General features: G+C 37.8%; 1 protein-coding gene across 1 annotated transcript in view; it reads right to left on the bottom strand.

Moving 5' to 3' along the window:
- sorcs3a (sortilin related VPS10 domain containing receptor 3a) overlaps positions 1–14,472 on the bottom strand; it is a 390,307-nt gene that overhangs the window by 64,083 nt on the left and 311,752 nt on the right. Inside the window, exons 10-11 of the mRNA XM_057842965.1 lie at positions 12,451–12,597; positions 6,240–6,342 (exon numbers count right to left, since the gene is read on the bottom strand). Coding sequence (XP_057698948.1) covers positions 6,240–6,342; positions 12,451–12,597 — 250 coding nt within the window. The remainder of the gene's footprint in view (positions 1–6,239; positions 6,343–12,450; positions 12,598–14,472) is intronic.

The raw sequence follows: 14,472 nt of genomic DNA, 5'->3' as shown, positions 1-14,472 counted from the left end.
GTATACCAGACTCACCGCTGTTCCAGCGATTGAGTCTGGCGACCGTCTGGCTGATCAAATTCCGAGGGCGGAGCAAGCCACAGCCAACAGACAGCGGAGTGGACCAATCAGCGACGGGCAGACGTGACGTTGTTAAAGCGACAAGTAATTAGCGTGAGCGGAGAATGGAGAAGTTTATTGAACATGGCTAGCGCGAGCCATGCTGACTGTTGTCAGTGACTTGTTTACATGTGTTTTTGGTAATTTAAAACTGGTTTTACCGCGGATTGGAACATATTCTCGGCTCTCCCGTTCGCCATCTGTGTTGTTGTAGACACTACTTTCGGCGCGCAAGAGTGACGTTACTCGTTAAGAACACGTCACGCAAATAAACGAATCTGATTGGACGATTGATTTTGTACCTTGCTCGAGAGGCCGTTAATGGGCTGGGTCCCAGACTATTTCTCACAGTGTTTGAAAAATACTGGGAGAATAGTCTTGCTGTGCCAGGCAATGAAAAAACAGTATTCTAGTTGTGGGGGGAAAAAAAAACTAAATCAGCTTGCCTTTCAATGTAAGGGTTTATTTCCTGTGTTAAATGCGAACACAAACATGAAGCTTTCCCACCACAACCTGGGAGAGTTCCCTTCTGCGTAAAAGTTTACATACTGGTAGTTTTCAGTTGTCGCTTTACCACTCCAGATGTAAAACTAGCCTTTACAAACATGTTAAAATGCAATGACAGATTCAAACAAGTTCTTAGATATGCAATTTATCTTTTTTCTTCATTTTTTTTACAATAAATGTCTCAATCCCTGCTGTTAGTTCCATAGAAAACCATTGCTGCTTGTGCTTGGAAGTATTCACACCTACATAAACCATGTGATCACTCGCGGCAAGATCAGGGAGGGTCACAACTCTCTTTCTAGACTGGCTCTGGTGACCACGTTTCAGTTAGAAAAAAAAAAAAACATATTGGAGTTTCCCTACTCCAATCCAGCGGGTGGTACCGGTAACCAACATTAAACCAACAACAAGCTAGCTATTTTTCTTTTTTTCAAGTGTAAAATTTTGACTAAAAACAAGGGAACTTCACTAGTTTTCAGGAGGTGTGTTTTTGCAGCGTAGACCTGGGGTGAAGTCATTACACACTGAGTATTTGCACTGCAAAAACACACCTACTTTAAACTAGTTAAATTCTCTTGTTGTCAGTGTAAATCCACTAGAAACAAGTGAAATTATCTCTCAGTGCGTTCATAAATTTTACTCAGATTTCTTGAAATAAGAAAAATAGCTAGCTGAAAATAAGCTTCACAGACTTATTTTAAGCAATAAATTGGTATATATTATTTAAAAAAACTGTGAAATGCCAGAAGTTTTCTTAATTCAAGAATAGATAATGTTTAAAACATTATTTTAAAGCAAATCTGTCTTGATTTAGGTGGAAAATGACCATTTTTTAGGTTAATAAGAACAAGTAGTAATATTTACTTAAAGTGGAATAATCTAACACATTAATCTGTTAACTAGTGTTTAACACTCAAAACAACCTTGTGCCTACGTGGGTGTTCACTGGGGGCTCAGGTTTCCTCCCACATCCCAAGAACATGCGCAATAGGCTGATTGAACACTTCAAATAGACCCTACTCACCTACGTCACAAAATGACGTGTCGCTGTATCCGGCCGCCATATTGTCCGTCATTTTTTAGACCTATTCTCGATGGTTTCAATTAGTCGTGCAAGTTATAGAGCAATTCATGGAAGCCCCGGTGTTATCTGACGCTGTAAACTCATTGGATGCGTTGCATAAAAGGCGTTAATGTGGAAAAGCTTCAGTTTATCCATTCGCCAGATCCATATTTGATGCCTAAATCGATGTTTTTCGACCCGCTGTCTTCGCCGTCTCTGCCTGACATCTGCTACCATTTTATTTACAACTATCTTGTCCACACAAAATCAGCCTTTTCTCACGAAAGTTTGAAACACTTTAAGAGCTTGGAGGCTTATAAATACTTCGTTGCTGGTTGGGTGAAACAGGTCCTCGTCCAGGAAAATTCAGCAGGAATCTATCTTGTGCTCGGGAAGGTGAGTTACGAAATTTTATATTCAAAATCTTTTGTTCTTGCTAACATCCACTGTCAAGTCTAATGTATTTCATGTCATTTGTCAATGGAGCTAGGGGTTTTAATGTTTATATGGCGACAATCAATAAAAAAAAAGTTGACCGACGCGTCAAGGATAGGTGCATATTGGACTATTTCTTCAATAAAATACACAACTGTGTCTGCCTCATTTGCAAAGAGACAGTCGAGAAATGAAAGCAACTTGAAGCTAATTTAATTTCACAGCAGCAGTATTTCGCAAGAGCCCGAGGGTCGAAAGAGAACGCCACAAAGGCGAGATTGTTGAAATTATAAATTAAAAAAAAATAATAATAATAAAGCAAATGTGACACACAGAAGGGCTTGCTAAAATTTCTTTAAATGTATTGTTGTACGTAAATCAGCCCAGCTAGCCCCCCACATTTTTACCACACCAAATCTGGCCCCCTTTGCAAAAAGTTTGGAAACCCCTGTATAACTGATGATCCGTAGACGAGGCCAGCTTCTTTCACTTGTTACCAGCTAAATATTATTCATAAAATAAAGATGGTGGAAGAAATAAGCATCTTGAATTTGAAACGGTATGTTGTCGGCGATTAGCCTCGCAATGATCTTAATTGTGGTTGTCAGCCCAAAACCCTCTAAATATATATTAAATGCATCTTACCAGATATAAAATGACTACTACATAATCTGTGGTAATCGTTTGGAGCCCAGTTTTCTTGTCGAATTGCAGCAGTCCATCTCACTCTCCTCTCCGGGTCTCTCGGAATACGGTAGAATCTCAAGTCTCTCCGTCTATCTTCTCTGTTATTGCAACCGACCACCACACACGCCTTCACCATTTTGATTATTAATGTTAACGAGCAGAAAAACACGCCATAATAGGAGGAATTTACGTAGCAGTAATGCATCAACAACGATGAGTTGACGGACAATATGGCGCGGGGGCATGGTTGTGACGTCATGTGAGTAGGGTCTATAGCGTACCGTCCGAATGCTATTTTTAGACCGTGACGTTGCATCGTAAAGCGGAAGTGGGACGTTATAGACCCGTCCTCGCATAGAAACAATGTTATTTCAGCTACTTTTCTCCAGTAATCTTTCACAAACGAACAGGCTGATCAAACATTGCTTTTTTGGAACTGGTAGAAACAACTGTAGACATTACGACATATGAAGGATGTTTCCCGAAACCAAAAACTCGGAGAAAAAAATGTAAAGAATGAATCAACTTGCACAGACGTTCAACGCTAGCTCGGGGAAGCTATTCACATTTCATATGCAGTAAACATTTTGTTGGGTTGGCATGGTCTTTCAGAGGACAAAGAAGTAAGCCAATTTGATATTTTTAACTTATTTTTTAGCGTGACGTTGTGCCGTGTTGCTTTTGTCTAACAATGAATGACCTGGAAAGAATTAAAATGGTATCTGACTGTCACTGTTACTTTTTTTGTTGCAAAAAAAAAAAAAAAAACTATAGTGAGGGGGAAGTGTAAATAAATTATAGAATTAAAGATTTGTTATTAATGAAAAAATTAAAAGTGTTTGTTGGCTGTCACTGAGTAACATTTGTGATCGCGACACAAAACTAACAACATAAATTACCCCCAAGAATGGTCAGAGACGTAGGTCAACCAGAGGATATAATATGTAAGAAAGACAGGGCTGGTGGTAAAGGATAGCTTGTTGAAACAGGAGAATGTCATTGTCAGTCGCATAAGAAAAAGGTGTCGATAAAAAAGCTAAGGCTATGCTTAGGTTGGCCCGTTTTTTTCGTCTTTTTCAGCCCTCGACACTCAAGCCATCTCTTTAACTGAACATTTTCATGTTCTTCCACATCTTTACCAGTGAATGTGGCACCAGGGACATCATTTTTGGACAGAATTGGTAGGTTTAGCTCTGTAAACATTTCCTTCGTACACGATTTCCATTCATTTCCTATTGGGGACAAACGGCAGCATGTACCCCCTTAGCAACAGTAGCTAACGTCATGAAAATTAATGAGCGGAAGTGATGTGTTGCTTGCTGTACGCCATAGGCATGAGTGTGTGCATGAATGGTTGTTTGTCTCATTGTGTCCTGCGATTGGCTGACAACCAATTCAGGGTTTACCCCGCCTACTGCCCATAGTTAGCTGGGATAAGCTCCAGCACCTCCGCGACCCTCGTGAGGATAAGCGGCATGGAAAATGAATGAATCTGATTAAGACGTTAGAAATTTGCAGTGTATGAGTGAGTATTTATTTTTGCAGTATTTTAAGAGATGTTTTTTCAGTTTTGGAACTATTTGCACCTTTGATTTTATTTTAGCCAATATAAAAATATAAAGTGGGAGAGTATGTTCACTGGTAATGGTTACAGTTAACTGTGTGTAATCCAACATTGAAAATGGTAGTATCTTATTTTTATATATTAAAAAAAACATTATCCAGGTTGCTAGGTGCCGAGTGCTACCTGACTTTAATTGTTACCTCAGTCGATACCTACAAGAAAGGGTGTATTGTCTGTCATTTAAATTGTTGGAAGCATTGCACTGTTCATGTTTCTAAAAAAATCATCAACAAATATGCAATGGCCTTTTATTCATCTCTCATTAAAAGCCCTCTCTTTTGCATAGCAACATTTATTTCAGATTGTCTGGATTCCAGGAGCATGCTGAGAGTGGGCATCCCAGTATTTTTCTGACATGCTGTGCCTGGAGTGAATGAATGTGTCAAAGCATCTCTGAGTGCCCACCAAACATGCAAGGAAAAAAAATAACTTTTGAAAATTTGGCATTAGACTTTATTTAATTTTGAAAATATATTTTATTAGAGTCTCGGATTGTTAAAACATTAAAATAAAAACTGGCAAACAATATTTTAGGACAGCTTCCAACTCTTCACTTGAAAGCATCTCTTGCTAATTTGATGACAACCTGCACGAGGAGCAGTCAGTAGTCGATTATTGTTCACTTCATAAAAGGCATGCAACTAACATTCCTCACGTTCCATTTTCAGAGCTGTAAACTGTTCTTCAGTTCATGTAAATAATAGAAGACTGCAAGATTTCCCCTATGAACGCCTGCAGTTGTCAGACAACATAATGTGGTCTTTGAGTGAGCTCATGTCTTAAAAGGTGCAGCAAGCAAATTACAGTAAATCAAACCAATAAAGGGCAAAAGCAACGGATAGGTCACCAGTGTATACTATACAGTGCACTGTATAATTTAATGAATTTTTTTGTATCATAGATAATACAATCCCTCAATGGAAAATATTTACGTTTTGTGTTGTGTTGTGTTGTGTTAGAGGCAACATGAAGGGGCACTTGGGTTGCTTAAGGACATCACATTGGACTTTTTATTTAATTATTATTATTATTTTTTTTTTCCATTTCTAACCATGACCATATGGTCCAAGTCCTATTAGATGATCTACTGCCTGTCCGTATATACAATATCCTTTATACTGTGTCAACATGGTTTGATTTTTTTTTTCTCTAGATATACTGGGTGGGCACCCTTAACTATCAAGAAAAAAGTGATCAGCGCCACATTGAAATGCAGACTTCTTCACTTGCAGGCACATAAATATGATGAAAAAGCAGATTGTTCTCACTCATGCATTATTAGAGTAATTAGTTTCAGAAACATCAGTGTTACCTTGAGTTACTTTAAGATCAAATACTTTAAGATCAAAACACTTTTTCTCTTACTTAACTAGCTAATTTCATAATTGATAAAAAGTTCTTTTAAGAAAAAAAAAAAAAAAAAAAAACTATCAGGTGTTGGCATTGGGTTTAAGAAGCAGGATGTTATCAGCATCAGTGTGAGAAACATATATTATGAATCCTTGGCTTATACTGCATATTATCATGTTTGTTGTTGTCACAATAATCAGGGTTAAATAAAGGCATTGTAAAAAAGAAAGATGAAAAGGGTAAAATAGTCGTCTGTTTCCAAAGCTTTGCCTTTAAAGTTTCTCTTGACAAAACTGTTTGAGTGAAGTCTTTTAAGATTTAAGATTAATCTGGTGTCTCAATAATGAGTGTAGTGCCAATCTTGCTCTGCTTTAAACTATTTGAGATGTTTCGGCACTCAATGCAAATTTTATATTAAAAATTATTTCACAATTCTCTAATTGCACGAAATACAGTCGATGTTGACTTTCTTACCCGTGGCAACTATAATTCCAGGTGCAGAGCTCTTTGTGGAGATTGCCCCTGATAAGTAGGGGTTCTCTGAAGTTTGTAGTTGGAGATGGAGTGAACAAAATGGCTAGAAAATAAGGCAAAAACAGGATTACAAGTTTGAAACAATGACAAGACTCAACTAGACAAGCCTAATCTAGCGTAGGATAATAATCTAGAGCAGAGGGCTGTTAAACAGCGAATATACAGGTCTAATAAACTGGAAGATCTGCATGTCGTCATTTAAGGTAATGAGAGTTTTGATATTCTGGTTGGTTAAAATAAAACAAGTGAAAGCTTACGAAATGCCCCCCCCCTAAAAAAAAGCAACAACAACAACAAGAAAATAAATCATATATAAATAACCCTATACAACAGGGTCATTTCGCCCATCGCGATTTATCATTCGATCGCAATGCTAGTGTGGGTAGATCGTGGCATCAAAAAGGGCAAAAAAATGTACCATATTTTCACGACTATAATGCGCACCTACAAGTAAAGAAAATCTCCATAATGGACAGTGCGCCTATTGTGTGGCCTGAGTACCAAAATACTTTTGACTAGGCCTGAACGATATATCGTTTAAACATCGCCATCGCGATGTGCGCATGCGCAATAGTCCCATCGCAAGGACGTGCGATAGTTTTTTCATTTCATTTTTTTTAATCCACAAACGTTTGTTTTGAGGAAGGAGCGGGAAGGAGAGCGCACAGCCTCTCATTCCCTCCAGCTCGCAGTCATCGGCTCCTCCCCCTCCCCTGCTACAGCGGAAAGGAGGGAGGAGGGGCCGAACAGCAGAGCGGAGGAGGAGAGGCCGTTTTCAAAGTGAAAGCAAGCAAGCAACACGTTGCAAGCAAGCTAGGGAAGATTGTCTCCAAAAGGAGTTTTGGAAGTATTTTGGCTATCGACAAGAATATAAGGAACAAAAAACAGCCCTGTCGACAGTGCCTCACCGTGGTTGCCACAACAAGAAGTAATCCGTTGAACATGTGGGACCATTTAAAACGCAGGTATCTATGCATTCCTGCTACGAGCTTCCCATCAGTCTTTTTAGTACAGGTGGGAACATTGTTACGTGCCAACGTTCTAGTTTCAAGCCTGCAATGGTGGATAAACTAGTAGTCTTGGCCAAAAACCTATGAGACCCAGTTGAGAATTGCTGAGCAAGGAAGGTGGACGATATGCAGACAAATACATAACACAGCTGCAGGAATGTCTTTTGAATGACTTTTTATTCATGTGACAGCTATCAGAAAGGCAGGAAATTTGGGAGTTAAAATGGTTCTGTTATTCATCACAGTTATTTGCAGTTATTCAGTTCAATTATTTACAAGTTCAATCGAGTTTGTTTCTTTTATATTTAAATTAATTGTAAATCGTATTTTTCAAATAACTATATATAGTACAGCTGCACATAAAGTTTTGATACTTAATATTTTTGTTTAAATATTTTTACAACTTTGTTGCTGTTTTGCAGTTTTATATTGTTATATTTTGTGTAAACAACTCAGGCACTTGCGCTTTTATTTGACAGATTTAATATTTAAGTTCAAATATGTTGAAAACTTTATTGTTGTTTTACTGAGGTTTTTATTTATTGTTATAGTTTGTGAACAACTCTTATTTGTCATATTTAATATTTTTGTTCAAATATGTTTACGCACTTTGTTGTTATTTTACAGAAGTTTTTATTGAAGGGGAAACGATATCGTCATCGCACACACCATATAACTGTTTGCATAAGTCTAACACATATATAGTCTAACACATACATATGGTACTGGTTTTCGTAGGCACCGTCTAACTGTTTGCATTACTCTAACACACGTAATATAATTAATCAGGAAATAGTATCATTTTCATATTTACGGTAGGACTACACTACTAATATAAAATAAATAGCACACCATAGTTTAATGAGAAGAAATAGAGATACACAATGCCGTCTTATCACAAGAGTGACGCACATACTCGGGTAATCTGCTCTCCCAGCAAACTCCAAGGACAAAGCGCTTTGTCCTAAAACAAGTACAACCAGCCTGGACAGCAAAGTTGATAGCGGGCGTCCCAATCCGCGCACGAACCTAAGCCGCCCAAAACCGGCCACAGCGGGGGTGGACCAAAAGCAACGCCCAGAAACGCCTTCTACAAGACCCGCGTCAGCAAAGACTTCAAAAAGACTGAACACTGAGATAAGACAGATTTTTTTCTGCTCGGAAACATGTAGCCTTGTTTTGGATCCAGAATTGTCCCTCCGTCGTCTGTTTTTGCCTTGTTTTTTACCATTGTCGACGAATAAATTGTCAACCTGTTTTCGGCGAGTGTTCTTCAAGCTTTTGAAACATGGAGTCAGTGTGCAAAGGATTAACACAGGAACGCGCGGAGTTTAGCTTCCTCCTGGCCTGGCTCCGCTCGGGGGCGTCGAGTGGCGGAGCACATTTCCGTTCTGTTGCCGGCCTCCCCGTGCGGTTTGGGCTGGGAGGACTAAATTCCTTCATTATTTTACAGAAGTTTTTATTTATTGTTATATTTTGTCAAAAACTTAGGGGACTAATGCATCTGCTCTTTTATTTGTCATTTAATGTATTTGCTGCTGTTGAAGTGTCAAATATTGTGTTCAATAAATTATCTATTTTGTGCAGACATGGCTTCTTGGATCCCTTCATACAGCAATTTTAATCATTCACAAATGAAACGGTATTGTATGAATACACTGTGGTCACGGTGTGTCATGCAAAGTATTTCCAAACAGCTATTCAAGTCATCTAGTGAAAATGTCTTAAAAAAAGATATATATGTATATATATTTTTTAATATCGCAATATTATATCGCAATATATTGCACACCTCAAAAAAATCGCTACAATAGTTTTTTCCAATATCGTTCAGGCCTACTGTTGACTGAGCAATTTTTAAAAAGGCCGATGTGAGTGAGAGCTGCATGAGAACCTTAAAGGTAGATGGTTGCGTGTGATCAGGGGTGTGCCCCAGTAGCTGTAAAGTTCGCCTGTGTGCATTAGGCTAAACAACACTGGTTTGGCGAAGGACTGTTGAAAATTGCATCTACTGCGAAGAGACATGCTTACGAAGCCCAGTTCAAACTTATTACGTGAAACAAAAAGGAACTGCCCCCTCTTGGTATTTTTAACAGGAAGACGCTACCTAAAGAAAAGTTGAGCTGCCGTGTTTGATGGAGACATAGCGCAGCTGTTCAATTCGGATACAGAAGATGAGGACTTTGATGGATTTCTGAATTGATTAAGATTGATGTGCGTACAGTGATCTCTCGTTTTTCGCGGTTAATGGGGAACAGACTCCGTCGTGATAAGTGAAAAACTGCGAAGTAGCTAAAAAAAAAAAAATAAAAAATTGTGTGTGTTTTTATCCAGATTTAGCATTGGAATCAGATACATATAAGATGTGATTTTCGCCTTTTTTTCCCCAAAGTGTAATTCAAAATATATATACAGTATATATATATATATATATATATATATATATATATATATATATATATATATATATATATATACATACATACATACATATATCTATATATACAGTGGCACAAATAAGTATTTAGTCAACCACTAATTGTGCAAGTTCTCCCATTTGAAAATATTAGAGAGGCCTGTAATTGTCAACATGGGCAAACCTCAACCATGAGAGACAGAATGTGGGGGAAAAAAAACAGAAAATCACATTGTTTGATTTTTAAAGAATTTATTTGCAAAACATGGTGGAAAATAAGTATTTGGTCAATGCCAAAAGTTCATCTCAATACTTTGTTATGTACCCTTTATTGGCAGTAATGGAGGCCAAACGTTTTCTGTAACGGTTTTTAAGCACTTAAATGTTATAATTATGAGTATATTATAGTTTTAACCCTTTAACACCTGAGCCTATTTTGGCCGAATTTGCATGTCTTTGATGTTGCCTTTATATTTCAAAGAAAAATATGTACACAATGGCCAGGTTGGGCCCTTTTTTCTGGACACCATAACCTTCATGTCCAAAATGTTGTTTTCTTCACTGACCAATTATAATCAACATTTTGGACCCAAAAAGACAAAATTGTAAAAAATTGACAAAATTTGTAATGTTGATGTCCCGTTGACAACCAAACATCCTCGACCAACCGTTTTGAAGCTTGATAATATGTATTCAACTTGTTAGAATAAACATTCAATAGAAAAAAATAAGATTAAATAGTTTTATGTTTGACAATTCAACACAAACAGCAGGTATGTTCATAGGCATTTTTGTCAAAACAGGTTATATACAGTGCAAAATATTTTGAAACATGTATGTACAGATATCTATATATATATATCATCTAACACTAAAAGGGTTTGGAGGATATCTCTTTGTGAGGTTCGGTATTGTACCCATCACCTATCAAACGTATATACATGCAATCAAGCTTCTCGAACACACAAATCTATTTACGAATTGAAAAGATTGATAGTGAAGAAAAAAAAATCAAATATAACATTAAAAAAAAGTCTTTTCAAAAATAATGACAATAAAATAGTTCAGTTCAATTTTTTCAGGAATGCGACTCAAAGTTTCCTCTTGAACAGGACATGGAACTACTTCACACACAACGTCACACAGCCTACTCTTCCGCCGTTAGCACACTGCTGTCAGCCTGTCACTCTTCTAACGTGCCGACTCATCCGAGGAAAACAAAGGCTCATCCTCCTCCTTCAGTTGATTAAATAATGCATTAGCTTGCGCTAAATTTAGTTTTCGATTCATTTTGCAAGTTTCAAAGTCGCCCGCTCAATCCAACTGGCCATCGCTCGCTCCCATGCTTCCCTTTCCTCAGGTGGTGCCTCGCTCGGCAATTTATTAAAAATGCTCACATTAGGTTCATCCTTCTTGACCTCACAACGGCTCCTGGGATATGTAGTTGTTTGTGCTGCTTTCGGTTTTGAAAATGTACAAGAAATGATGGAAATATGGAGATAAACACATGGTCCATGCAGCGTTTAAATGCTTATTTATGAGTGCAATAAAACTATAAAACTCAAATGAAATTATCTTCCATTTTACTCAGTCGATTGACTTCAAGTAAAAACTGACATGGACCTCAACTTCTGCACTTTCAAATGAGATCAACTAGCGGTACGTGGGTGACGTAATTACAGTGTGACAAGTCTTCAAAGATGATATGCGCAAAAATGTCGCCGCTGACACGTTCAGTCTTAAAGGGTTAAACATGTTACTGTCCCACCGAATTATTTTTAAACAAGAATAAAGTTGTCGAAAAAATGCTTGGCTTGGCATCAAGCTGCTCCCTTACACACAATGTGTTGCCACAGCAACTGTTTAACATGTTAAATGATGATTGACGCATGCAGCGCTTTTGAAGTTCGTGTCTCTGGCAAGATCAAACCCAAGCATCTATCAATCATCGTTAACTTTAATAAGCCACTCCAGTGCACTGCCTGACAAACAAAGAGCATGGAAAGGGAGGAAGGGAGGGAGCGAGAGGGAGTGAGAGCGAGACTACACGATCGGCTTGGGACAGCTCTTCTGTATATGTTTTTTTTTTAATTGAAAAAAAAATAATGGACTGAGGGTGCCAAGTTTGAAGCGCGAAGTAGTGAGGGATCACTGTACTGTTATTCTTCTCAGTTTTGCTCCCACTGCCTTTTAAAAAATAAATATGCTAGCGTGCATGCTAGCGCGCATGCTGGCGTATGTTTTTCATGCGTCCAATAATGAGGTGCGCCTTGTGTGTGTGTTAAATACAAAAATATCACCTGAAAATGAGCCTGCGCCTTTTAACACTGTGCGCCCTATGGTCGTGAAAATACAGTAAATTGTTAATTATTTTGTGTGTGCAACATATGATGAAATATACATCTACATTCGTTGTTAGAATTCAAATCATTTTGAATTGGTCATTTCATCAGTAGCTCGCAACATACAATGCTGCTGAGCTTTCCTGAATTTGTCCCGCCCCTCTCACGGCCCCCTGCCGAAGATAGATCACGCATCCTGTATCCTTTATCCAGATGTGGACTAAAATACATAATTTATTCTTTTGTTGTACATACTCATCCAGAAATCATGACCTTTAAGTATAAAAAAACATTAAACTGTACCACTTTGTGCTTTGTGGGGTGAATGCATTCATCATTGTTTACATTTGTTAAATAAAAACATAGGGTTTATTGTGCCTTACCAGAATGCAATGAATTTCATTTCCATCCAGGTCACGAGCAGGGGCTTGCAAGAGTCTCCAATCTCTGCCTTTATTGTAGGTTATGAAAGTCTTTACCTGGTTGTTCTGTCGTTTGTTTGCAATCAACATGCCTCGAATGCCTTCCACCTGAAGGCCAAACACAAAGTTCATTTTATTTGAGACATTCCTTGTACTGCTTCTGGATAGTGTTTACACTTGTCATTGAGTTAATCGCATTCACAGTCACAAAGCATGGGGACACACTAATTAGCAATAGCGTTTTATTTATTTATTTATCTTTTTCACTCGCGTGCAGTTAAATGTACTGCAATTAATCTGCATTTTTTCTTCTGTGGTTGACAACATAACATACAGTGGGGAGAACAAGTATTTGATACACTGCCAATGGGAAAACCCATTGGCAGTGTATCAAATACTTGTTCTCCCCACTGTATACAGTACATAAGGCCCGGAAAATTTCTTCCTCTATGTTAAGTGTTTCCAATATGTCTTTGTGGAGACATGGAACAAATCAGGAATTGATAAGTGACACCTTGTAGGAAGATTGTGTCCTCATAACACTCACAGGCCTGCACGAACGTATATAAAGAGATATACAGTACATATAACAAAACTCATCACAAAACATTATGGTTGTTGTTTCTCAGAGGTTAGACATAACCTTTAGCAGATCCAAAGCATGTCTTAAGAATGAAAGGACACAGCCATTCCAAAAGGTTACCATAGTGAAGAGTTTTAGTTGAATGTGTCTTACTCCCCTGAGAGGTACAATTGTGTAAGTGCCACTAATAGATGGCATATTTGACATTGTCAGAGACATACAACACGCAAAATGAATGTGCCTAATGAGGATTTTTGCTTCTTTGTCTGATGCCACCCCAGTCACTGCAATAAGGCTATGTTAACACTGCATACCCAGCCACCATGGCTTCCCTGTTTAAATTTGAGAGAGAAAGAGTGCAAAGAATGATGGCTATGTGACTCCAGTGTTCTGTGAATAATGGGCTTTTGCAGGATATGGGACAAGAGATATATTTGTGAAATCTTGTTGAAAACTAAATACTATCCGATACATACCCAGCAGCCCTGACACTCACTTGCGAACTGTGACCCTGACATGAGCATGACATGCCAATGGCAACAGCTACCCGCAGTATTCACTACGTTCAATACTTATGAAGTGGCAAATGGGATTTTGATCTCAATAGGTCAAGTTGCTTTACTTTTATTAGCAAAACAGAGCCCAATTTCAACTACGGTCAAGGGTAAAGTGGGCTGGAACTGTCCGTTGATCCCGTAAATATGGCGGCAGCTGTCATGTTAAAAAAAAAAAAAAAAAAAAAAAAAAAAAAAAAAAGGCTGCCACACACGCATCTCTAAGAAGAAAACAATCTATTTATGTCGGATTTACATACACAAGCCCAATAAAGTGCTTGTGTAGCGTAATCCGTTTCCACCGATGTTTATTATTTATTTATTCCACAGAGTACTCCTAGCGTGTGCATTTGAGTCTGACGAGACAATCGACTCGCGTCGTGCACAGCAACACCCTGCTTGGACCCCAGTTTTTCCGTTCAATCGGCTTACGTACTGACATATGATCAGCATGGATAGTTAGCTCTGATTGGTTCAAATGCACATGTTTCTGGGACAACAAAAAAGGGAAAACAAGAACAAGCTTGTTGAATTAATGCGATAAAAAAGCGTAATGCAACAGAAAATTGATCAGATCGTTAAGAGAAAGGAAAGAGTTGAAGTGGCTTATTCTATTTTCATTGCTCTGATGGGGAGGTTTAGAACATCTTCCATGTTATAATGCCTGACCCCAAAAATAATGAACATAAAATTCAGATTTTTTTTTTTTTTTTTTAATCTGAAAGCTTTGTGTGGTCCTTAAACATACTATAACAAAATTTAAACTTTTTTTTAATTAGTCTATATATATATATATATATATATATATATATATATATATATATATATATATATATATATATATAT

This window comes from Corythoichthys intestinalis, chromosome 8 (assembly GCF_030265065.1).
Source record: "Corythoichthys intestinalis isolate RoL2023-P3 chromosome 8, ASM3026506v1, whole genome shotgun sequence".
In the NCBI taxonomy this organism is placed as follows: domain Eukaryota; kingdom Metazoa; phylum Chordata; class Actinopteri; order Syngnathiformes; family Syngnathidae; genus Corythoichthys; species Corythoichthys intestinalis.
Note: the sequence above shows the minus strand (reverse complement) of the source record. Positions and strands in the feature narration are given on the sequence as shown.